General features: G+C 41.4%; 1 protein-coding gene across 1 annotated transcript in view; it reads right to left on the reverse strand.

The window, feature by feature from the left end:
• The window catches only part of RP1 (RP1 axonemal microtubule associated), a 595,469-nt gene that overhangs the window by 110,330 nt on the left and 457,483 nt on the right, over nt 1-27,656 (reverse strand). Inside the window, exons 45-46 of the mRNA XM_040433131.1 lie at nt 26,384-26,642; nt 3,173-3,411 (exon numbers count right to left, since the gene is read on the reverse strand). Of these exons, the coding sequence (XP_040289065.1) occupies nt 3,173-3,411; nt 26,384-26,642 (498 nt within the window). The remainder of the gene's footprint in view (nt 1-3,172; nt 3,412-26,383; nt 26,643-27,656) is intronic.

Raw genomic sequence — 27,656 nt, forward strand, 5'->3', positions numbered from 1 at the left:
GCCACTGGCGCTCTGTGCTCTTCACAGATGAAAGCAGGTTCACACTGAGCACATGTGACAGATGCGACAGAGTCTGGAGACGCTGTGGAGAACGTTCTGCTGCCTGCAAAATCCTTCAGCATGACCGGTTTGGCATTGGGTCAGTAATGGTGTGGGGTGGCATTTCTTTGGAGGGCCGCACAGCCCTCCATGTGCTCGCCAGAGGTAGCCTGACTGCCATTAGGTACCGAGATGAGATCCTCAGACCCCTTGTGAGACCATATGCTGGTGCGGTTGGCCCTGGGTTCCTCCTAATGCAAGACAATGCTAGACCTCATGTGGCTGGAGTGTGTCAGCAGTTCCTGCAAGACGAAGGCATTGATGCTATGGACTGGCCCGCCCGTTCCCCAGACCTGAATCCAATTGAGCACATCTGGGACATCATGTCTTGCTCTATCCACCAATGTCACGTTGCACCACAGACTGTCCAAGAGTTGGCAGATGCTTTAGTCCAGGTCTGGGAGGAGATCCCTCAGGAGACAGTCCGCCACCTCATCAGGAGCATGCACAGGCATTGTAGGGAGGTCATACAGGCACGTGGAGGCCACACACACTACTGAGCCTCATTTTGACTTGTTTTAAGGACATTACATCAAAGTTGGATCAGCCTATAGTGTGTTTTTCCACTTTAATTTTGAGTGTGACTCCAAATCCAGACCTCCATGGGTTCAAAAATTTGATTTCCATTTTTTTATTTTTGTGTGATTTTGTTGTCAGCACATTCAACTATGTAAAGAACAAAGTATTTCAGAAAAATATTTAATTAATTCAGATCTAGGATGTGTTATTTTTGTGTTCCCTTTATTTTTTTGAGCAGTGTAGTTTGATAGGGAGCTCGCTGGTGACAGATTCCCTTTAATGTAAATCACCACCATAAAACTGAAGTAGCAAACATTGTGATAACCAAAATTTGTGTCAGTCAAAACCTTTGGCCAAGACAATACTTTTGTTTATGTGCAAAAACATAATAAAGAAGACTTGGTAAAAAAACATGTGGTGCTACAACTGTATGAATTGACCTTATATTCTATGTCTTCAATGGGGGTAGTGACGCAGGCTTCTGCCTCACAATTACTGGTATATGTGACCGTACCCATACAGGGTCCATTTTGATAGACAGTGATAAATGTATTCTGTAATTTACTAGCATATATAGAAAAAAATCTCACTTCATAATGCTCCTAGAGACTCCCATCCCGACGGGTTTATTCCGTCGACCTCTGCGAATTCTTTTATTGGAGAACACATAAACATTTGTGAGCTCTTAGCAGCTGCACTTATTGCTCTTATTATATATAACATCACAAAAGGAACATGCCAGGGGTGGCAGTATAAACACTATCAATTCTGCTCTTATTTCTTTCAATTTGACTTCATTACTAACAGTTTGCCCATTACTGGATGTGTGATCTCTGCTGGAAAATACCTTCCCTACGGTGATAAGCTTTAGTAATGTAAGCCGCACTGTCTAGAAAAAAACGGTTCTACCTTCAGAGTGAGATTTTTTTGTTTTAAGTACACCCTGGAGGTTTGTAAAATGTTTGTTAAAAAGCGTTTCATCATGGTGAAGGTCTAATAGAATAATGGTATATAATACCGCAATTAGGGAACGCTACCCTAAGTGTGTGGCCACAGTCATGCAACTAGGAGAGTAGCGGCACATGGCATCCGCCAAGCTGAGTGGGAGAAGACTTTTAAATTTTCCTTTATTTTCTTCTGAAGTATCTCTTACTCATTTTGCGTCCTGAGGAATTAAGCATCCAATAACGGCAAGAAACTCATCGCAAATGTGTATTAAATTGGTTGTAGTAATCTAGTGCTGATTGTGTTTGCCCTGAAACAACTCTTATTTAAAGAGCTTTCAGAAACCCAGTTTCCTTTTGATGAATGATGTCTAGAGGGGGCTTGAAACTCTCGACAAGCAATAGACATAAATGCCTTTATGGCCAACATATGGTCAATGGAGTATAGATGCAGATCTATTCCACAAGTTTATGCTCATACAAAGTTATTTTGAAAGTGGTGAGCAACTCGGATACATTGTATATTTTATTTTGAAAGTGCTTAAAGGGGTTTTCAAGGATTTCTATGGCTTAATTTTATCGAGTATACAGTTGCATACATCTTCCCCATGCCTGATCCATTTCCACAGTGTAAACAAATCATCCTGTATATAGCACTTCCTATTGCTGTATCCAACCAAACCCATAATGCACTTCTCCTTTCTGAACCACAGGTCCAGCACAACCCCTAACAATGCTCTGCTAGGATATAGCTCCTCCCACCCAGCTAGTTACATAGACACTATGCTATCAATGCTCCGCCCATGGACATAACATCACAGGCAATATGAAAGAGCAGCATGGACATGGTCATGTGATCACAGCCCAGAACCAAGGATAGAAACAATAAAGGTAAAAAAAAAAGCACAAGCTACGATCATAAATGATTACTTTAAAGGATGTTGATGCAAACCCTTTTAAGAGTGCATTGTTATCTTTCAGCTTTCGGGTAATGGATTAAAATTTTAATATCTGGCCAAGAACAACATTTGCATAATCTCCCAGTGTTTGTGTGAATTCTCTACTTTTCTCCCACTTTTCAAAAATATACTGGCTGATTAATTGGTTCCCTATTAAAGTGACCCTAATGTGTGTTCGCACTATGTCCTAATCATATGAATTTCTATTTTTAAAGAGTCGCTATATCATGACAGTGGCACTTTAACTTAGTACAGCTGAAATTATCATACAACATAATTAAAAAGCACAACCCCCTTCCATCTCTGAATGGTCATATTTAAAGCTGCAAGCACAAAGACTTGCCTCTGATACTGTAAATATATTTTTTATACCGTGTCCCAAAGAACTGTTCTTTATAATGCCTGTATTGCAGGCATCCATTCCTGTTTCTCAGTCCCCTTTTGGAGGTCTATACTGCTGGAGGTAACATTAAACTGCTTAAAATGTACAATGATGAATGAGGTTAACCTTCTCTGATTCATTAGATATAGAGTTCCTCACTTTTACCTGTTAGTGCAAAATGTCAGCACATCAGTAACATCACAGTAATAACTCCATAATCTAATGCAGGCAGTAAAATTGTATTTAGGTCCACCATTAGGGTTACTTACCATTTTGCAAAACCAGCTATTATCTTTTTCATCGTCTTCCATTTCAAGACGTACTTTTTGGATAGATCCAAGACTACCATTAAATTCTACTGTTTGTATGGATTTTCCCTTTTTTAGTGCTCCTTTGTCAAACGCAACTGGTTCATAACTTCCCTGGTCACAACAAATTGTTAAATACACAGTAGAATTGGTTCCAGTATTGGGAATATCATCTGTCATCACAATGATATTAATTATCCCTGCATAAACATTAAGCATGAGAGTCATGTTTTATTAATTAAAAACACAAGTCGTAATATTCTAAGAGCTTATTACAACAATAAACCATTGTATACATTAAAAAATTTGAGTTCCATTATAAATGGAAAAGGGGTGACCTCACCAGGGAGAGAGCTATAAGAGCAAAAGAGTACATAATTTCATGTGCCACGGGATTACCATATATTCAATGGTAACAGATTACCACGGAGTCATGGCAACTAGTAAACTAAAATAAAGTAAAAGAAAAAGAAAAGGCAACTAGTAAATACAGCACACAATAGCTAATTGTTCTAATGAGAAAGTGTCAAAAGTTATATGGCAATCTATTGAACTATAAGCCAACAGGTACAAAGGGCAAAAGTATGGTAGCCTTTCCTAAGTACTATAGGTGTCTCTTGGTTCTCCGCTATTCCCAGGATTTACAGTAGGACTGAACTGCACAACAATCGGGCAGTAGCAAGAAGCATATATGAAGCATGCATAAACACTATCAGACAACAATGTACTCAAATAAACTTGCCGACAAGAATGATGAGTATGGCCATGAATGGTGGAGATGAAAGTCTGACAATGGAGTAGACAGAAGATGGTAATTAGTTTTGAGTGAAGCGAAGAATCTGAAGTGGAATTCGAACCAAAGTTTTGGAAAAATTCGATTAGCAACAAATGTTACAAAGTGAAAGTAAGAAACCCAGGAGGTCACCCATAATGCCTTGCAGACAGACAATCCGCAGCTAGCCAGCCCCGTTGATGTCACAACTAGAGATGAGCGATACTACATCCAAAGCAGATTCGCTAAAACATTTGTTATAATACTGTACGGAGATTCGTCTCCGCACAAATATTACAATGTATGGGCTCCAATGAGCCGAAGTAAGTTATTCACGTAGTCGCGAGAGACTTCGTTGAATAACTTTGGTAATTGATTATTAAAGTAAAAAAACACTTCAAAACTTGGAACCGAACTCAGCTTCGGATCCGAGTGGTACCTTGGAACCGAAGCCGAGTTCGGTTCCAAGGGTTTTCACAGTAATAATCAATTACCAAAGTTATTCAACCAAGTCGCACGCGGCTTCGTGAATAATTTACTTTGGCTCATCAGAGCCATACATTCTAATACTGTACAGAGACGAATCTCCGTACAGTATTAGAACAAAGTTTTTAGCAAAGCGACTTCAGATGTAGCATCCGAAGTCGCTTCGCTCATCTCTAATCACAACCATTTACAAAACCCCATTTCCTGCACTTTAATAGATAAAAAATTCTATTAGGCCTTGATTTTCAAATTGAGGTGAATAACCTGTCTTGTTCTACTGTTATTGGGGTGTCCACATTATTTAATAGATAAACAATTCTATTACGCCTTGATTCTCAAACTGGGGTGAATAACCTGTCCCCTTCAACTGTTATTGGGGTGTCCACCTTGTTTAATAGATACAATTCTATTGTGCCTTGATTCTAAAATTGGGGTGAATAACCTGTCTCCAATCTAACCGCCATCTCATCCCTCAAAAAATTAGCCCCTATCCAAGACAATCGCCCAAAAAATAAAAGAACTATGACTCTCAGACTATGAAGACACTAAAACATGATTTGTTTTTGTTTGAAAAATGCTTTTATTGTGTTAAATGTAGAAAAAAAAAAAAAGAGTTGACATATTAGGTATTGTCGAGTCCGTAACAATCTGCTCTATAAAAATACCACATGAACTAACCCCTCAGGTGAACACAGTAAAAAAGATAAAATAAAAAAAGTGTCAAAAAAGCAATTTTTTATCACCTTACATCACAAAAAGTGTAATAGCAAGCGATCAAAAAGTCATACGCACCCCAAAATAGTATCATTCAAACTGCCATCTCATCCCACAAAAAATGTGACCCTACCTAAAATAATCTCCCAAAAAATTTAAAAAAATATGGCTCTCAGAATATGGAGACACTAAAACATGATTTTTTAAATTCAAAAATGCTGTTATTGTGTAAAACATAAATAAACAAATATATAAAGTATACATATTAGGTATCGACGTGTCCGTAATAACCTACTGTATAAAAATATCATATGAACTAAGCCCTCAGGTGAACACTGTAAAAAGAAAAGCAAAAAGTGTGTCAATAAAGCCATTTTTTGTCACCTTACATCAGAAAAATAGTAATACCAAGCGATCAAAAAGTCATACGCACCATAAAATAGTACCAATCAAACCATCATCTCATACCGAAAAAAATAAGCCCCTACATAAAACAGTCGCCCAAAAAATATAAAGAACTATGGGTTTTAGAATATGGAGACACTAAAAAATATTATTTTTCAAAAATGCTTTATTATGTAAAACTGAATCAAACAACAACAAAAAGTAGTCATATTTGGTATTTTCGCGTCTGTAACAACCTGCTCTATAAAAATACCACATGATCTAACCTGTCAGATGAACATTGTAAATAACAAAAAATTTTAATGGTGCCAAAACAGCTATTTTTTGTTACCTTGCAATATAAAGCAACAAAAGAACACATATGGGGTGTTTCTGTAAACTACAGAATCAGGGCAGTAAATATTGAGTTGTGTTTGGCTGTTAACCCTTGCTTTGTTACTGTAAAAAAATTATTAAAATGGAAAATCTGCCAAAAAAGTGAAATTCTGAAATTTCATCTCCATTTTCCATTATTTCTTGTGGAACACCTTTCTAAAATAACTACAAAAAAAGGGGGCACTGTCTGGGAAGGTTTTCAATATATATCAACACACAGCCTAACCAGGCTAACAACCTCTCTTGTCCCAGACATTAAAACATAACTTTTACTGCGTTTATTAAAAATAGCCAAAATATCTGATATCCTGTGAGTGCTGTAGCATGATAATGTACCCACAAAAGTGCAGGCGGGGGTGCACTTCCCCGCACTTTCTTTTTTAGGAGACACTCACTGTCCTCACTAGGCGCAAGGACATTGGTGGAGGCAGTCAGGATCATCAAATAAAAATTCCTTCTTTATTTAAGAAAAACGCATGTGTACATTACAACAATGCCGCCTTTCGGGGGATAGGTAGTTCCGCTTCATCAGGTTAAATAGTACACTACTACATCTAACCACATGCTGCTGTGGAGTAATTCCATGAGGCAAACACTGTCCTCACTGAAGACGCACACAACGAAGTACTGTATTACAACTTGTACGATTGCTAGCACTGACAGTGATATTCAGAGTCTAAAAACTAACAACTGCCCCCAAAATGTTTCGCCAGCTAATCTGGCTTCATCAGGGGTAACTGGCAGACTAGTCCGTTACCCCTGATGAAGCCAGATTAGCTGGTGAAACATGTTGGGGGGGCAGTTGTTAGTTTTTAGACTCTTAATATCACTGTCAGTGCTAGCAATTGTACAAGTTGTAATACGGTACTAAATTGTGTACATCTTCAGTGAGGACAGTGTTTGCCTCATGGAATTACTCCACAGCAGCATGTGGTTGGATGTAGTAGTGTACTGTTAACACACCAGTGAGGACAGTGAGTGTCTCCTAAGAAAGGCAGTGCAGGAAAGTGCACCCACGCCTGCACTTTTGCGGGTACATTATCATGCTATAGCACTCACAGAGTATCAGATAGTTTTGACCCTTTAGTTTGCTCACACTTTTTTCAATTGCCTATTTTTAATAAACCCAGTAAAAATGTTTTAATGTCTGGGACAAGAGAGGTTATTAGTGGTTTATAGAAAAAAGGGATCCGCTCACCCCTATTCTCTCAGGGTAGGTGCTCCAATCCAAAATTTGAGTCACCCCTCAAAATTTCAGATATATATAGGAAAGAAGTGGATTGGTCACTCTTATATGGAAATACAGGATGTTTTATTTGACATATATATTAAAATAAATGGATAAAAATAAAAAGGTGATAAAACATACAATAAAATCTTCTATAGACTATTCAGCACAATATCAAATGCTTATTCTCTGTCAAAGGGTCAATGTAGGTTCAATGTGAGGATCACGGACCTTTCTCTATTGGCGCTACTGAATGACGTGTTGCGGTCTTCTATTGCTGGATCCAAAAGTTCCTTTTCTTTGTAGTGCACTTGGTAGAAAATGGGGTATTCGTCCAAATGTTTGACGCCAGACGCGTTTCGGGGAGACGCTTCCCATTCCTCAGTGCCACTGAGGAAGGGGAAGCGTCTCCTCGAAACGCGTCTGGCGTCAAACATTTGGACGAATACCCCATTTTCTACCAAGTCCGTGATCCTCACATTGAACCTACATCATCTGTGAGAGACACGTGGGACGCGAGCGGCTCCATAGCCGGGACGTCGGCCGACTCAACGGAGCAAGGGCTCGAAATTAAGTCCCGACTTAACCGACGGCGCAAGTAAAGGTAAGCCCACAACAGTGGGTATAACAATAACAATTTGAATGAACTGTTTCGGCTACTTAAGCGAGTAATCCTTATTGAAGTTACATACGAATGTACTGCAACAGTCAGCAACTGGACGCAATTTAGTATCAGCTTGTGACGGCTGAAGTGCTCTTTCTGATACAGACGTTTTGATACAAACAAACTGCACCGGCCACTTAAGCGAAGGATCTCTGCTGCAATTTAGCTGTATGCTAAAGTACTGGGACAAATAGTAGCTGGAAAGCTGACATAATCCATTACCTGTTTGCAAAGAGTTGGAATCCATTTTCTGACACAGACGCTTGGATAAATTTGTGTAGATATAAGAAAAGCTTTTATATCCAGAGACTGGTCCACCGTAGTCTAACTCAATTTTAAAACCAAATATTGGATGTAATGCCAATTTTATTAATTTGATACATTCTGTCATTGTATCAGATAGATACTGCCTGCACCAATTGTCTCTCCAACCAAAACCAGCCAATCTACCACACCCAAGACCGCATTAGTCTAGGTGGAAATATAGAGAGAGAGAGACATTTGGCACTATCAGTACCTATTCCAATGCTGTTGCTTTTCTCTATGAAATGAATTTATGACACTTTGACAGAGAATAAGCATTTGATATTGTGCTGAATAGTCTATAGAAGATTTTATTGTATGTTTTATCACCTTTTTATTTTTATCCATTTATTTTAATATATATGTCAAATAAAACATCCTGTATTTCCATATAAGAGTGACCAATCCACTTCTTCCCTATACACTGCGTGCAGAATTATTAGGCAAATGAGTATTTTGACCACATCATCCTCTTTATGCATGTTGTCTTACTCCAAGCTGTATAGGCTCGAAAGCCTACTACCAATTAAGCATATTAGGTGATGTGCATCTCTGTAATGAGAAGGGGTGTGGTCTAATGACATCAACACCCTATATTAGGTGTGCATAATTATTAGGCAACTTCCTTTCTTTTGGCAAAATGGGTCAAAAGAAGGACTTGACAGGCTCAGAAAAGTCAAAAATAGTGAGATATCTTGCAGAGGGATGCAGCACTCTTAAAATTGCAAAGCTTCTGAAGCGTGATCATCGAACAATCAAACGTTTCATTCAAAATAGTCAACAGAGTCGCAAGAAGCGTGTGGAAAAACCAAGGCGCAAAACAACTGCCCATGAACTGAGAAAAGTCAAGCGTGCAGCTGTCAAGATGCCACTTGCCACCAGTTTGGCCATATTTCAGAGCTGCAACATCACTGGAGTGCCCAAAAGCACAAGGTGCGCAATACTCAGAGACATGGCCAAGGTAAGAAAGGCTGAAAGATGACCACCACTGAACAAGACACACAAGCTGAAACGTCAAGACTGGGCCAAGAAATATCTCAAGACTGATTTTTCTAAGGTTTTATGGACTGATGAAATGAGAGTGAGTCTTGATGGGCCAGATGGATGGGCCCGTGGCTGGATTGGTAAAGGGCAGAGAGCTCCAGTCCGACTCAGACGCCAGCAAGGTGGAGGTGGAGTACTGGTTTGGGCTGGTATCATCAAAGATGAGCTTGTGGGGCCTTTTCGGGTTGAGGATGGATTTAAGCTCAACTCCCAGTCCTACTGCCAGTTTCTGGAAGACACCTTCTTCAAGCAGTGGTACAGGAAGAAGTCTGCATCCTCCATCACACGCGTCCAAGTACTCCACAGCGTGGCTGGCAAGAAAGGGTATAAAAGAAGAAAATCTAATGACATGGCCTCCTTGTTCACCTGATCTGAACCCCATTGAGAACCTGTGGTCCATCATCAAATGTGAGATTTACAAGGAGGGAAAACAGTACAACTCTCTGAACAGTGTCTGGGAGGCTGTGGTTGCTGCTGCACGCAATGTTGATGGTGAACAGATCAAAACACTGACAGAATCCATGGATGGCAGGCTTTTGAGTGTCCTTGCAAAGAAAGGTGGCTATATTGGTCACTGATTTGTTTTTGTTTTGTTTTTGAATGTCAGAAATGTATATTTGTGAATGTTGAGATGTTATATTGGTTTCACTGGTAAAAATAAATAATTGAAATGGGTATATATTTGTTTTTTGTTAAGTTGCCTAATAATTATGCACAGTAATAGTCACCTGCACACACAGATATCCCCCTAAAATAGCTAAAACTAAAAACAAACTAAAAACTACTTCCAAAAATATTCAGCTTTGATATTAATGAGTTTTTTGGGTTCATTAAGAACATGGTTGTTGTTCAATAATAAAATTAATCCTCAAAAATACAACTTGCCTAATAATTCTGCACTCCCTGTATATAAGAGAGGTTATTAGTCTGGTTAGGCTGTGTGTTGAAATCGTTTTTAAAATGGGGTCATTTTTGGGTGGTTTCTGTCATGTAAGATCTGAGCTGGTCCTTAAAAAGTGTGTTTTGGAAATTTTCTTAAAAATTAGAAGATTTGCTTTTAAACTTCTAAGCCTTCTAACGTCCCCCAAAAATAAAATGGCATTCACAAAATGATCCAAACATGAAGTAGACATATGGGGAATGTAAAGTAATAACTATTTTTGGAGTTATTACTATCTATTATAAAAGTAGAGAAATTGAAATTTGGAAATTTGCTAATTTTTCCAAATTTTTGGTACATTTGAGAATGGACTCAATTTTACCAGTGTCATGAAGTACAATATGTGACGAAAACAATCTCAGAATGGCCTGGATAAGTAAAAGCGTTTTAAAGTTATTACCACATAAAGTGACACGTCTGGGCAGGAAGGTCAAAACTGGCCCGGGGTTGAAAGGGTTAATAGATAAGCAATTCTGTGAATAACCTGTCTTGTTCTACTTTGGTGTCTCCACACTGACATTGAATAACTTATTTTACATATACAGTAAGTGTTACTGTACAGTATATACAACAGACAGTTAGTTACCAGGGCCCTCTAAAGGAACGCTGTAGCCGGCAAAAGTTGCAGCAGAAGAAGGTGGTGGTAGCAGCTGCTGCATCAACAGTCCAGAGCTGCCACTATCATCCTGGGGTCGTGTTTTGATGACCAATTCTGCTGTTCCCGAATGGTTGACTCGGTCAACATCATCTCAACTGACATCAGACACACACAGCCAGGAGTAAATGGGTTTCTACACCACACTTAGTTGTCATGGCTCAGGAACAAGTGCTGTACCCTCACCTGTCCTGAACCTGCCTCTTTCCTTTGCTGATCCTTCTGCCAGACAAGTAACGAATGCCGCCAGCTCTTCTCCGCTTTTCAGTAAGAACAAGCTTATAGAGAACAGTCAGCAGCTACTGGCCATCCCAGATTTGAAGGAGAGCTGCTGCTTCCTCCTGTGTCATGCAAGTAGTGATGATGACAGTCGAATGGGAGCAGGTGTTGAGAGCAGTAAGCGATGCGGCCATGAGACTGGTTAGGGTAACATAAGTGACGAGCAGACAGTAGTGGATGATGATGTAGTCAATCACATATGGGAGCTAAGTGAAGAGGGGACTTCATCATCATCAGGGGGTGAGGGTGGCAGCTTGCCCATGAGACAGTGGCAGGTGGCAGCATGGACGTGAGCCAGCAGGGTGGCAGCAGTGTGACTGGGTAGACTGTCTGCTACTCAGGAGACTACCTGTCTGGAAATGAATAGTGCTGCACGGGTTCATAAATGCAACGGCAGGCGTTCATCATGGAGTAAAAGGCCATAATGTGGGAATTTTTCATCTAGTCGCTGGGGGATGTCAGCGTGGCCGCATGTAGGATCTGTGAGTTGAAGGTGATGCGTGGCCAGGGTGAAAATTTTGGCACCATGGTCCTGCGCCAACACATGGAGCATCACCCTAAAGTGGCCTGGGAAACCTGTGGCACTAGTGCAATGGTACAGCCTGATGCATTTCCCAGTGGCCCGTACCCTTTCTCCAGCAGTCAAGGCTCCACCACCTCAGCAGAAGGGAGCTGTGTTTCCTTCCAATCGTCTACTGGTCCTGATGCTCCTCTCCCCCCTCCTTGTCATGCGTTTCACCAGCTATTGATCACCGAGTCAATTGCAAAGAAACAACAGTATGCGTGCACTCATCCAATGGTGCAAAGGTTGAACGTGCTCCTGGCCAAGTTGCTGGTACTACAGTCCCTACCTTTCCATGTGGTTGGAACTGATGGCTTGTTCCGAGCCAAGGTGGAGAGTAAGCTGTCACTACTTCTCTAAAAAAACTATATCAGCCCTGCATACGTACGTACAGCAGAAGATGGGCTAGTCCTTGAGCCTGTTGGTGTCTGGTTCAGTTCACGGCTGTGGAGCTGTAACTATGTCCTTTATGACCCACTGGGTAAATGTGGTTCCTGCCCAGGCACACCAGATACTTGGCCAGGTGATGGCAATGCCACTTAAGCGTTCTCATCCTGTGATTCCGACGCCAATGTCCTCTTCTGCCTCCACATCCTCCACTTTGTCCTCAGCAGACACAGTTCTAAGTGGTCCTCCAGCATAACGTCTATGCAGAGCACAACAGTGTCACACTGTTCTGCACCTGGCCAGCCTGGGTGAATGGAGTCACTCTGTGGAGGAACTGTTATGTGTCCTTCATTAAGAAATTGAATCCTGGCTGTCTCCTTGCCAACTGAAAATCTGAACCATGGTCACATATAATGGGAAGAACATTCTTTCGGTGCTGCGTAAAGGAAGGCTTATTCATGCGCCCTGCATGGCGCATGTCTTTAATCTGATTGTAATCCGGTTCCAGAAGTCTTCCACCCAACTGCAAGACTTTTTGCAAATGGCCAGGAAACTGTGCATGCACTTCAGCCACTCTTACTGTGCAAAACACGCCCTCCTTGAGCTGCAAAGGCAGAATGCTGTTCCCCAACACCGCCTCATATGTGACTTTCCACACATTGGAACTCCACCTTCCAAATGTTGAATTGACTATATGAGCAGAGAAAGGTGTAACTTTGATGTTATCCAGTGGCAGCTCATGCATGACACCTGCTGTTTTCTCTGACCCTTTAAGGAGGCCACTTTATTTCTCAGTCGCCAGGACTACTGGATGAATGATGAAATTCCACTTCTTCACGTCCTGGAGCAGACGCTGATAAATCTGACTGGCCAGGGTAAAGGAGGTGTGGTGCCTACATCTCACAGCCACCTAAGCCCTGTGGGGGCTGAACTGGCCAAATAGGAGGAAGAGGATTACATTAACACCCAGGAATTGTATACAGAAATAAGTGGTTGGTTTATGTGCCCAAGCGACAGTAGAGGAACAGGAGGAGCATGAGGAGCTGAAGGGTGATGAGGAAGACTAGGCAGATGACCCCAACAGACCATGGCAGTTTGCAGTGGAGATGGAGGCAGGAAGTCCCTCCAAGTCCGTTGCCCAAATAGCCAGATGCCTGCGTAGTGATAGCCGCATTATTATCATTCGGCAGTGGGGCGACTGCTGGCTCTCCACAATGTTAGACCCTTGCTACCTGGCCAAAATGGGGACCTTTTTTATACCTGAAGAGAGGGATGATAAACTCAACAACTATCAAGACATCCTATGTAGTCTGTTGGTCGCTGCCTATAAGCGCTATCGCCCATCCTCATAAAGGTCTGACCAGGGGGACCCTCTGCACTCATGCTCCACTGCCATGAATGCTAGAGGATGGAGGGGCAGAAGCAGCAGTAGCTCTGCCAGCAGTAACTTGAGTCTCAAGTCTCTGATGAGCATGTTTCTTCACCCGCGAACTGAAGAAACTAGCCATCAGCTGTCACAAGGGTGTCAAGAGCCACGCCTGACTCCGTTATACCCGGGGTCAGGAAGTCGCAGTGGGTGGCTGCGCGCTCTATGTCTAAAGACAGTGCTGTTTATTAATGGTAGCTTTCTGGGTTTGCCTTGCAATCCTTTTTTGGCTCACTCAGGGATCCGTAGCTTCTCCTCCTCAGCTGTTTCTTGTCCAGCAATCCCAACCTCCTTATATTCCCATCTCTCACTTCTCTGGTTGCCAGATATAGAGCTTCCCGCCTGGACTTCTATACTGACCCACTGGAGCTGTGTGGCTGTGTTCCCTGGTTGTTGTTCCAGAACGTTACCCTCCGGATCCCTGTTGGGCCTTGGTGGTCTGCTGTTGTCGCCCACCTGGGATTATATGTTTGTCTGTATTGTCTGTCCTCTCCTTGGTGTTTTCCTCTTAGTGTCAGTGGTGCGGACTAGTGATCCCACCGCCCCGTTCACTACATAGGGCTCATCTTAGGGAAAGCCAGGGTTTAGGCACGTGATCGGCGTACGGGTGAGGAACCCGTCTAGGGACGCCAGGGCAGTCAGCTGCCAGCCGCAAGGTGAGTCAGGAGTCACCATCTTTCCCTCTCCCTTGGACAGGGCCTTCCCATTTCCCTCCCTTTGCGTGACGCCGGTCATTACATCAGCAGGTCATTGAGCAGAACCTGAACCAGCCAGCAGCAGCAGGTCATTGAGCAGAACCTGAACCAGCAGGTAATGGCCACTATGTTGACTCCTCATGCTGTTGCCACCCTCGCTACTCTGTGACTGGCCACTATGTTGACCACTCATGCTGTTGCCACCCTCACCACTCTGTTCTGGGGCCACTAGTGTCCCTGTTTGGCCTTGTTGACACCACCATTTATTTTACTGATCTGTGAGAAGGACCGAAAAATGAAAAACACTATGTATTCTGTCTTTGGAGCATCCATGAAGCCTCAATCCCATGGTCAGTATTTTGCATCAGGATTCCATCATGATTTGCAAGCCAAAAGCAAGAGTGGGTCAAAAACATAGAAAACATGCAAATATTTCTATCGCATGTCATCTCTGTTTTGGACCCACTCCTGTTTTTGCCTTACCAATACTGATACATTTACTGAGCAAATACTGACTGTGTGGAGGCAGGTGCTCAAAAAACAGGATCTGTTTTTTTTGGGGGGTTGTTCTTCTGACGGATCAGAAGGATGGAGGAATAAGACAGTGACGTAAACACAAACTTATGCTGACACCCTTCCCACTCTGTGGCTACTACTTGTACCAGTGGTTAACAAAAGAGGTTATCTATCAGTTTATGTGGAAACAGCAGATGGTGTAAAATGAGACAGCTCTTTCCCACTATAGTAGAATCAGAACAGGTTATCTATCAATCAATGTGGACATCCCACAAACAGTGAAATGAGACAGCTCTTCCCCAATATATTAGAATCTTAGTCACTTAGTCACTGACACTAACATTCACCTGTAAGGATGATTTTACAATTCAGTTATTTGGTCACTTAATTCCAGCAGTTACTGTATGGTAATACAGCCAATCTTACTCTCAGACAAGATATCATGAAAAGATCTTCACCTCTTCTGTGTTTTTGACCTGTAACTGACCAAATAAGTGAAGTGTGAACTGAACCTAATAGTGATGCACAGTCATTCTACAGCTAACAGAAGTGATTCAAAAGCATGTGCTTGCACTGCCGCATTAAAAGAACCTTTTTTTTCTCCACTGTCTCTATGTCCTTCTTTTGTTCTACTAAAGAGTCATTGGGAGACAGCTCCTGCAGGGGCGCACTATTTTTCCCCTTTACTAAAAGCTGCTGAATGCTTTTTTTTTTGTTTAGCTAAGGATTAGCTAGGACTGTTGGTGGCCTGCACGATGATGCACATGTACATATACTGTATGAGACCTCCCTGTCATACTAACGCAAAATAACAGTTTCACTACCAGAAAGGACTTGCTATGCATAGTGATGCAATGCGCAGTGATGTACACCGAGATACACTCTCCCTTCAGGCCGGGATATAGCTGATTTAACACACTTAAGTATTCAGAACAAAGCAAATCTTTTTTTAGAAATTTGGTGAACCGTCCGGATTGAATTTTTAAAAAATGTGCTCATCTCTAATGGTAATGGCTTGCAGGTTGTGAGTAGATGAATGATAGTGAATAGAAATAAAGTTACACTAAACTGACCCTGATCTGAAATACAATCTAGCAAGACAGCCAATACAAATCAAAACACAACTCAGCTAACAGGCAATAACAGAATCACAGGGAAATAATAAACACTTCAGTGCTGTCAGCATTGAAAAGACTTTGGATGGCAAATTTCAGGATACATTGACACAACATAATAGAATACTAGAACAGGATACTACGACTCTTGAAACAAATGTAGAGGACAAATGCTATCCCTGGAAACTAGTGAAGCAAAAGGCCTCAATTGAATAACGATGATCAAAAAGTCGTAAGTACCACAAAAATGGTACCAATAAAAACTACAGTTTGTGACACAAAAAACAAGCCCTAATACAGCTCTGTGGACAGAAATATTAAAAAGTTATGCCTGTCAATAAATCCCAATGCAAAGAAAGTTTGATTTTGCAATGGTTTTTATCTTTTTAAAAGTAGTAAAAAAAAACTATACAAGTTTGGTATCACTGGATTCGTACTAAGCCACAGAATAAGGACATTATGTCAAACTTTGGTGGAATTATATATTTTTTCTCTCAATTAAAGTAAATGGTGCTGTTTAAAAATGCATCATCAAAAAATAAGCCCTCATATGGCTATGTGAATGGAAAAATAAAAAATAATGGCAATAGGAACATAGGGAGGAAAAAACAAAAATGCAAAACTGGGTACTTAAAGGGGTTGGCCACTTTGTTATATGTTCAACTTAGGCTACTTTCACACTGGTGTTTTGGCTTTCCGTTTGTGAGATCCGTTCAGGGCTCTCACAAGTGGTCCAAAAACAGATCAGTTTTGCCCTAATGCATTCTAAATGGAAAAGGATCCGCTCAGAATGTATCAGTTTGCCTCCGTTCTGTCTCCATTCCGCTCTGGAGGCGGACACCAAAACGCTGCTTGCATCCACGTCTGACGAAACTGAGCCAAACGGATCCGTTCTGACACACAATGTAAGTCAATGGGGACGGATCCGTTTTCTATGACACAATCTGGCACAATAGAAAACCGATCCGTCCTCCATTGACTTTCAATGGTTTTCAAGACGGATCCGTCTTGGCTATGTTAAAGATAATACAAACGGATCCGTTCTGAACGGATGCAGATGGTTCATAATTATCTATACACCTGTAATTTCTACTACTAATTACATGCAGTGGGAGGTCCTCTCTTGTCGCTGTCTGTGATTCACCATTTTTTTTATTGTTTTTATTATATGTAAACTTTTAAAAGCTGTGAGTATTTGTATAGGAGATTGATTTGTAATATTGTTCAGTAGGTACATTATTGGGATATTGACAGCCCAGTTTGTGTTTTGGTGATTTACCAACAGGTTGCACCATACACTAGTCCATAATAAAGGAATTTTTGAGACTGCGCAAAATCCTAATTTATAATATCATTAGTCACGAGAGTTAACAAAATAATTATGTTGTGTTGCCTTAAGCAGAATGATGGACAGAGTATTATATGTCTTCAACTAACTGATTGAAGGAAGATTTGCGTTTTTCACTCCCCGTCTTCCCATAGTCCTAACTTTTTTTTTTTTATGTTCACATAGCCATATGAGGGCTTATTTTTGCAGGCCAAGTTGTACTTTCTAATGGCACGATTCACAGTTGCATGCAATGTAGTGGGAAGCGTGAAACAAATTCCAAATGGGGTGGAATTGGGAAAAAACACAATTCTGACAGAGGTTTGTTATTTTTTATTTTTTTTTACACCATTCACTATGCCATAAAATTGACCTGTTAACTTCATTCTCCAGGTCAGTACGGTTACAACGATACTATACTTGTATAATTTTAATACTGAAAAAAAATTAAAAGCCTTTAGAATTTTCTTTTTTTTAAACTCCATATTTTGACCCCTATAACATTTTTGTAGTTATGTGTACTGAGCTGTGAAAGGACTAGTTTTTTGTGTGGTGATCTGTACTTTTCAGTGATTTCATTTTGAAGTGTGTGAGACTTTTTGATCACTTTTTATAAAAGACTCTTGGGGAGTTAAAGTAACACAAAATGGCGAATTGGCTGTTTTTATTTTTTTCCCTGTTACGCCATTTGCCGTATGACATTAATATTGTTATATTTTAATTGTATGTGCATTTTCAAAGGCAGCGATGCCCATAATGTTTATTTTTTTTATTGGTTAATTTTTTTTTATTTTAAGGAAATGGGAGTGATTTGAACTTTTATATTTTTGTTATTTTTAAAAAAACTTTTTTAAAACTTTTTTTTGGGTTGACTATAACTGGCAATTATTAGATTGCCCATTGTGTTCATTGATGGCTATATATTCAGCATCGAAGACTTGATTTTCAATATAACAATACAGTGCTGCCACCTAGTAGCCTGTATTAGTATATTCATCTAATAGCTTCCGAAGCCTGCTTGAGGCTTTGGTCTATCAGTGTACTGTAACAGGTTCCCTGATCTCAGCCGGGGAACGCTGTTAAGGGAGCGGGATCGCGCGGTTTTCGCTTCCGAACTGATTAGATGCCATGGTCACATTTAACCACGGCATCTGAGGGGGAAAATTTATGCGATCAGATGTGCTGCGGGTGTCTGCTGTTTTAAACAACAGAATCCCAGTGGCAATGGCGCAGGCTTAAAGACACGATGGTCCTTAAAGGGTTAACAATGAAGAGGGAGTATACAGTGTGGTCTTCATTATTAAATCAAAGGCAGATATGGGCTAATTGGCCACGTGGTTCTTCATGGCAGCATGACCGTAACCCGCCGGTAGCACAGCTGCTCCGTGTGGCCGTACCCTCATGCAAAGTGGCCTGGGTATACCTGATTTATAGTGATTCGTGACAAATTAAGGCTACTTTCACATTAGCATTTTTTTGCAGATCCGTCATGGATCTGCAAAAACGCTTCCGTTACAATAATATGACTGCATGCATCCGTCATGAATGGATGTCTTCTATAGCCATGACAGATCCGTCATGAACACCATTAAAAGCAATGGGGGACAAATCAGTTTTCTACTGTGTCAGAGAAAACGGATCCATTCCCATTCACATACATTGTGTGTCAGGACCGATCCGTTTGGCTCCGCTTCATCAGGCGGACAGCAAAATGCTGCAGGCAGCGTTTTGGTGTCCTCCTCCAGAGCGGAATGGAGACTGATTGGAGACAAACTGATGCATTCTGAGCGGATCCTTATCCATTCAGAATGCATTAGGGCAAAACTGATCCGTTTTGGAACGCTTCTGAGAGCCCTGAAACGGATCTCACAAACGGAAAGCCAAAACGCCTAAGGCTACTTTCACACTAGTGTTTGGTGCAGATCCGTCATGGATCTGCACAGACAGATCCGTTCAGATAATACAACCATCTGCATCCTTTCAGAACGGATCCGTTTGTATTATCTGTAACATAGCCAAGACGGATCTGTCTTGAACACCATTGAAAGTCAATAGAGGACGGATCCGTTTTCTATTGTGCCAGATTGTGTCATAAGCGGAATGGAGACGGAACGGAGGCAAACTGATGCATTCTGAGCAGATCCTTTTCCATTCAGAATGCATTAGGGCAAAACGGATTAGTTTTGGACCGCTTGTGAGAGCCCTGAACGGATCTCACAAACGGAAATCCAAAACGCCAGTGTGAAAGTAGCCTAATTTGTAATTAATTGAATTTCTTGCAGAACTTCGGCGAAGCTGCAGAATCAAATTTTTCAAAACCGCTCATCTCTACTGACAACCTATCCTGAGGATAGGTCATCAGTAGTAAAATATCGGAAAACCCTTTTAATATACCGTAGTTTTGTATTGTATTTTGCAGAAATACATTTCTTTTGTATCACATGATTTTGGGATTTCCATATTTATGTTGCTAGCAAATTTTAAAATGGGGTAAACTGAATTAGATCAGGTTGATGGCACAACGTATGTAGAAACTTCAGCGCTACAATTGGGATAATTTTGGAGCTGTATTTCCACAGCTGTGGTGATTTGTCATCACAAAACGGATAGGGAACTATTATCAGCAAATTTATTCACGTATATCAAAAGTTTGTGCGTTTGCGGTGCATTATTGAATGTGTTTTATGGAGCATTATTGCAAACTGTTTGTATATTTCAGTGTGACACAAGTCCATTGGGCCCTGTAACAAGTCACTAAATACTGCAGTTTTAAGATATTTATGTCACAAATTGCCTTCCCATGTTAGTTTCTCCTTTTTTACGCTGTTCACTGAACCAAGACTAATACATAATGTGTGTTTACTAAATGATAATCCTTTTCTACTCCGAGGTATTTACCGACTAGAAGTAGTTTATTTTGCATTTAGGCCAAGTTTAACTTTTGCAATTTTCAGGTAGTTTTAACTTTTTTTTTTTACTTTGGCAAAGGCTGAGCCTAAATAGAGGATATGTTATCATGCACTATATATAGGCCAACAACGTAATTTACAGTTAAATTGTTGCAAACAACGTTTCAAATATCACACTGACACAATGTAGCAAAAACATCTGACTTTTGTTGATGAATTCTGTCAAATATTTTTCCATTGACTTCAATGGGCAGAACTTCAACATCGAAAACACAGAAAACTGTGACTGTAGCAATCCCTATGATTTTTACACACAGATTTCTGCCACGACAGTGTTATCCAATACATTCCAGAACCGTAAGGGTTACATAGCATCATAAATCAATATAATGCTAGGTGACCCACGGCAGCGCTGGGGGGTCAGGCCGGGAGCTGCGATGCGGACTCGCTGCAGGAGGAACGCTCGACTGCAAGGGGCCTAAGGCTGGTTTTGGCACACATTTAGCACCCTTATTTTATGGGAATTTCAAAAATGGCAGGAAAAACTGTATAAAATGGTAAAAATTTTTAAAACTCCATAAAAGTTTTCTAACTGCAGCTGTTTTAAAATGGCACAAAAAGGATTATGGGGGTAATTTACGAACAGATATACACCACTTTGTCACACGCCATGTTGCGGCAGAATCTGAGATATCTTCCTCGCTCAAGCCAGGTCTAAAAGAGGGGGCGGGAAGGGGGAAGGCCGGTAGGCCGGTCTCCATCATTTTCTACGCCTGGCTTAGGCGTAGAAAATGGTCTAAATGTAAGACAGCAAGAAAGCTGTCTTACATTTAGAATTGGCGCTGGATGCGCCGAAGTTATGTAGAGGACATAAGTTCAGGCGATCCAGCGCAGCGGCTTATTTAAACCAGCATTTAAAACGCCGGTCTAATTAAATGTGCCCCTATATTTGTACACCCAGAATTTGGCTGTTTGCAAATGCTGCCTCAAAGTGCAAGGTGTGACTGTAGCCTTAGGCCAGATTTACACAGTGCAGTTATGGATGCATACTACTTAGCTTAAACAGGTTCACATCACCGTTATGGATTCTGTTTTTGTTTTCTGTTATAACATGGTTATAAGGGAAAATAATGGAGTCCATAAGATGGAAGTCAAAACGGAATCCTTTAAGAAGAGGCATTGCATTTTGATCCTTCATGATACAAGTCTATGGGCAGCAGGACGGATCTGTCCTGGTTTCCATTATGCAGGAGTCCAGCCCATAGACTTGTATTATGATGGAATGCAAAACTGAAGCCTTTAACCCCTTAGAGACCGGGCTCATTTTCACCTTAAGGCCTCCTGCACACGACCGTTGTGTGCACCCGTGGCCGTTGTGCCGTTTTCCGTTTTTTTTCGCGGACCCATTGACTTTCAATGGGTCCGTGGAAAAATCGGAAAATGCACCGTTTTGCAGCCGCATCCGTGATCCGTGTTTCCTGGCCGTGAAAAAAATATGACCTGTCCTATTTTTTTCACGGCCAACGGTTCACGGACCCATTCAAGTCAATGGGTCAGTGAAAGAACACGGATGCACACAAGATTGGCATCCGTGTCCGTGATCCGTGGCCGTAGGTTAGTTTTTATACAGACGGAGCCGAAGATCCGTCTGTATAAAAGCTTTTTCAAAGCTGAGTTTTCACTTCGTGAAAACTCAGAACCGACAGTATATTCTAACACAGAAGCGTTCCCATGGTGATGGGGACGCTTCTAGTTAGAATACACTACAAACTGTGTACAAGACTGCCCCCTGCTGCCTGGCAGCACCCGATCTCTTACAGGGGGCCGTAACAAGGAGTTAATTGTGCTGATCACGGCCCCCTGTAAGAGATCAGGGCTGCCAGGCAGCAGGGGGCAGCAGACCCTCCCCCCCCTCCCCAGTTTGAATATCATTGGTGGCCAGTGCGGCCCCCCCCTCTATTGTAATAATAGGTTGGTGGCCAGTGCGGCCCCCCCCTCCCTCTATTGTAATAATTCGTTGGTGGCACAGTGTGCGCCCCCCCTCCCTACCTCTATTGTAATAATTCGTTGGTGGCACAGTGTGCGCCCCCCATCGGCCCCCCCTCCCTCTATAGCATTAACAACATTGGTGGCCAGTGTGCGGCCTCCCATCTCCCCCCCCCATCATTGGTGGCAGCGGAGTTCCGATCGGAGTCCCAGTTTAATCGCTGGGGCTCCGATCGGTAACCATGGCAACCAGGACGCTACTACAGTCCTGGTTGCCATGGTTACTTAGCAATAGTACAATAGTAGAAGATTCATACTTACCGGCTGCTGCGATGTTCGTGTCCGGCCGGGAGCTCCACCTACTGGTAAGTGTCATTGCTAAATGAACTGTCACTTACCAGTAGGAGGAGCTCCCGGCCGGAAGCAGACATCGCAGCTCCCAGGTAAGTATGAATCTTTTACTATTGTACTATTGCTAGTAACCCGCTGCCACCAATGATCGGGGGGGGGGTAGATGGGAGGCCGCACACTGGCCACCAATGTTGTTAATGCTATAGAGGGAGGGGGGGCCAATGGGGGGCGCACACTGTGCCACCAACGATTACAATAGAGGGAGGAAGGGGGGGGGGCGCACACTGTGCCACCAATGAATTATTACAATAGAGGGAGGAAGGGGGGGGGGCGCACACTGTGCCACCAACGATTTATTACAATAGAGGGAGGAAGGGGGGGGGGGCGGGGGGCGCACACTGTGCCACCAAGGAATTATTACAATAGAGGGAGGAAGGGGGGGGGGCTGCACTGGCCACCAATGATATTCAAACTGGGGAGGGGGGAGGGGGGGGGTCTGCCCCCTGCTGCCTGGCAGCCCTGATCTCTTACAGGGGGATATGATAGCACAATTAACCCCTTCAGGTGCGGCACCTGAAGGGTTAATTGTGCTGATCACAGCCCCCTGTAAGAGATCGGATGCTGCTAGGTAGCAGGGGGCAGTCATGTACACAGTTTGTAGTATATTCTAACTAGAAGCGTCCCCATCACCATGGGAACGCCTCTGTGTTAGAATATACTGTCGGAAATGAGGTTTCACGATCTAACTCATATCCGACAGTATATTCTAACATAGAGCGTTCCCATGGTGATGGGGACGCTTCAAGTTAAAATATACCATCGGATTGGAGAAAACTCTGATCCGATAGTATAAAAGGGACTCCAGACTTTACATTGAAAGTCAATGGGGACGGATCCGTTTGAAATGGCACCATATTGTGTCAACGTCAAACGGATCCGTCCCCATTGACTTGCATTGTAATTCAGGACGGATCCGTTTGGCTCCGCACGGCCAGGCGGACACCAAAACGACTTTTTTTTCATGTCCGTGGATCCTCCAAAAATCAAGGAAGACCCACGGATGAAAAAACGGTCATGGATCACGGAAAAACGGGACCCGTTTTTGCGGACCGCAAAAAAATACGTTCATGTGCAGGAGGCCTAAGGACCAGGCCATTTTTTGCAAATTTGACCAGTGTCACTTTATGTGGTGATAACTTTAAAACGCTTTGACTTATACAGGCCATTCTGAGATAGTTTTTTCGTCACATATTGTACTTCATGACACTGGTAAAATGGAGTAAAAAAAATATCTTTTTTATTTATAAAAATATACCCAATTTGCAAATTTCCAAGTTTCAATTTCTCTACTTCTATAATACATAGTAATACCTGCAAAAAATAGTTATTACTTTACATTCCCCATATGTCTACTTCATGTTAGGATCATTTTGGGAATGACATTTTATTTTTGGGGGACGTTACAAGGCTTAGAAGTTTAGAAGTAAATCTTGAAATTTCTCAGAAATTTTCAAAAACCAACTTTTTAAGGACCAGTTCAGGTCTGAAGTCACTTTGCAAGACTTACATAATAGAAAACACCCAAAAACTACACCCCTCAAGGTATTCAAAACTGATTTTACAAACGTCATTAACCTTTTAGGTGTTCCACAAGAATTTATGGAAAATAGAGATACAATTTCAAAATTTCACTTTTTTGGCAGATTTTCCATTTTAATAATTTTTTTCCAGTTACAAAGCAAGGGTTAACAGCCAAAGAAAACTTAATATTTATGGCTCTGATTCTGTAGTTTACAGAAACACCCCATATGTGGTCGTAAACCGCTGTACGGTCACACGGCAGGGCGCAGAAGGAAAGTAATGCCATACGGTTTTTGGAGGGCAGATTTTGCTGGACTGTTTTTTTGACAATCATGTCCAATTTGAAGCCCCCCTGATGCACCCCTAGAGTAGAAACTCCAAAAAAGTGACCCCATTTTAGAAACGACGCCCCTAAAGGTATTCAAAACTGATTTTACAAACGTTATTAACCCTTTAGGTGTTCCACAAGAATTAATGGAAAATAGAGATACAATTTCAAAATTTCACTTATTTGGCAGATTTTCCATTTTAATATTTTTTTTCCAGTTACAAAGCAAGGGTTAACAGCCAAACAAAACTCACGGGGACCCGATGGCAGCGCTACCCGCAACCGCATGTAAAAGCTGCAAACTGCAGGTCTGAATTGACCTGCGGTTTGTGGCGATCGCCGACACGGGACCCCCACGCTCATTTACTCAAGGTGCCTGCTCAATGATTTGAGCAGGCATCGGGTTACGATCACCGCCCGCCCAGCGGCGGTGATCGGAAATACATAGGACATACCGTTACGCCCTGTGTCCTTAAGTACCAGGACATCAGGGCGTACCGGTACGCCCTATGTCCTAAACAGGTTAAGCGGCATTCCATTTTGATCCGTCATAATAGAAGTCTATGGGAATCATCTGGTTCCCGTTATGCAGAACGAAAACAAAGTCTTGTGTTTCTGTCTTGCATAACGGGAACCAGACAGATCCGTTATGATTCCCTTAAACTTCTATTATGACGGATCAAAACAGAATGCCTCTTAAAGGCTTCTGCTTTGACTTCTGTCTTATGGATTCCGTTATTTTCCGTTATTTTCCGCCATGTTTTAACGGAAAACAAAAATAGAATCCATAACCCTGATTTGAACCCACCCTGACATGGCAGACACTTATAATAACTTCTTGTTCTGTAAATTAGGAAAGAGGAAATTAGGAAAGAGTCGTCTGCAGCACAAACAGCTGAGTTTTAAAGGGAATGTACAGTATCATCAGAAAGTGATCTATTGTTTAAATCACGTTTTTATGTTTAAGATATTTTTAAAGAACTTTAGGTGATGTTATTTTTAATTTTGTATGTTAATATATATATATTTAAACAAAAACCCTAAAATCCTGCAGTTTTCACACTAGCCACTAATCCTACTAATAGGCTCCACTTCTTGGTCTGTGCAGATCACTTTACTGCAGTTATCTGCTTATCTGTCATTCTAATCCTCTCTGAATTGATATCACCTCTGTGTAGAGATAAGACAGGATCCACCATTCACAATAGGTGATTGTCAAAGCTTATCTATTCTTCGCTTGTACAATGACCTCTGCACGGGTCACAAAACATGCCTGGAAGACTCTCCCATAGAAGTCAATGAGGTCCCCTCCTGACCAATGTCTCCATGGACCATGGGGCTGCCGTAAAACAATTTTCTTAATGCTTTCTAAATGTTGTTAAGAACAGCTCAGGCAAGATGGCCGCCCCTATAATCATGTTCAGAAAATAAAATAAAAAAATCAGCAATCAGAAAGTAAAATCAGATTATAAGAAAAGGATATGTGTTGCTATCAAGTTTTAACTGGGAGATAAAATTTTTGGTGACACAATTCCTTTAAGGCCTCATGCACACGAGCGCATTTTCTTTCCGCGTCTGTTCCGGTTTTTTTTGCGGACCATATACGGAACCATTTATTTCAATGGGTCCGCAAAAAAAACGGAAGGTACTCCGTGTGCATTCCGATTCCTTATGTCCGTATTTCCATTCCGCAAAAAAATAGAACATGTCCTATTATTGTCCGCATTACGGACAAGGATAGTACTGTTCTATTAGGGGCCAGCTGTTCTGTTCCGCAAGATACGGAATGCACACGGACGTCATCCATATTTTTTGCGGATCCGTTTTTGCAAAATACATACAGTCGTGTGCATGAGGCCTAAGGGAAATGCTCTACAAAGGTACCCAGCTTGAGTATAGTGGATTTTTTCATTCTTTTAGCTCTATGGCAGTTACTGCTAGATACCTCTGTACACTTTTCTTATGTCAGGCCTTTGTGATATCATTTTTATAGGTAACCCCCGTCTATAGATTATGCAGTGATGTGCTGACGGTGTAAGGTAAAGTGGCTGCTGTCAGAAGAGCAGAACACACTGTAGATTAAATTAGAGGTCTGATTGTGTTAATCTAAATGATAACATTTACCTTCAGTGGATGTAAGTAGTTTTTCATTAGTTCTGCTGAATTTCCCAAGGAGCTTTAACTCACAGTCAGTTTGTTTGTCATTTATTGCAGTGTCTAACCATCGTCGGCATGGAAACAGGTATTTAATATCCGCCTTATCTGACTTCTGGATGGTAATTTGATCTAGATACCATCCGGCTCCATAACCAACAGCATCATGCTCGATATGTACTCTAGAGAGCATGCCGAGGTCCACAGCCTTTACTTTGAAAAAGTTTATCTACAATAAATGAAGAATACAAACTTGGAATAAAGGTTATTTATGTTCATAGTATGAAACAAAGAAAATTTGTTAAAGTAAAAAAAAAATTGGTTTAAAATTAAATTCATTATCATTTTCACACAGATATCCTAAACACAGTGCCTGATACATGCTCGATTATTGTGCCATGTGAGAGTTTAAGGGGCTGTCTGGGATTTTGATGTTGATGGCAATCAAAATCAAAAAATAAATCTATTTTTTTTTTTTAAATCCTGGACAACCCCTTTAAATGTTTTAATTTCCATAATATACCACACATCTTATTGTTTGCTTCCTTAAAGGCATTTAAAAAAATTTTTTTTTTTGCAAAATAGCAATTACTGGTACTCATCAAGTCATGTTTTTATTTTTTTTTTAACGCTTTATTTATTGAAGAGGTTGCCTCATCAAGACAACCTTCATCTATTTGCTTTATTAGGGCATATGGATGTCCTAGAAGAGGATCCCTAATGTGAATAAACACTGCTTTAGGGCTCCTGCACATGACCATATCCGTTTTGTGGTCTGCAAATTGTACAAAATACGGATGCAGTCCATGTGCATTCTGCAATGTTTGTGGGATCCTCTGTAAAAAAGCCTATTCTTGTCTGCATAACAGACAAGTATAGGACAGGTTCTATAATACACAGCCCGGCCGCGGACATCTTGTCCCATAGAAATGAATCAGTCCATGTGCGATCTACAAAAAATGTGGATCAGACACTGCCAAAAAAATGGTCATTGCATGGGGCCACACAGCAGAGAGACACAAAATAAGAGCACGTCTTGTGGAACCAGCCTGTCCATATATAACATGATTGGCCATTCATTTTGAGAATACACTGATATGCCATAAATGTCCAGATTTGAGCGAATCAAAGTATTCAAAGTGGACTTCAATCTGAATTTCGGTGAAAATTCGATTAGCCGCGAAGCCGGATATCTTTGTGTTTTGTTGTAATTAATCAATTTTCTCTGAAATGGTGGTAAAAT

This window comes from Bufo bufo, chromosome 5 (genome assembly GCF_905171765.1).
Source record: "Bufo bufo chromosome 5, aBufBuf1.1, whole genome shotgun sequence".
Taxonomy (NCBI): Eukaryota; Metazoa; Chordata; class Amphibia; order Anura; family Bufonidae; genus Bufo; species Bufo bufo.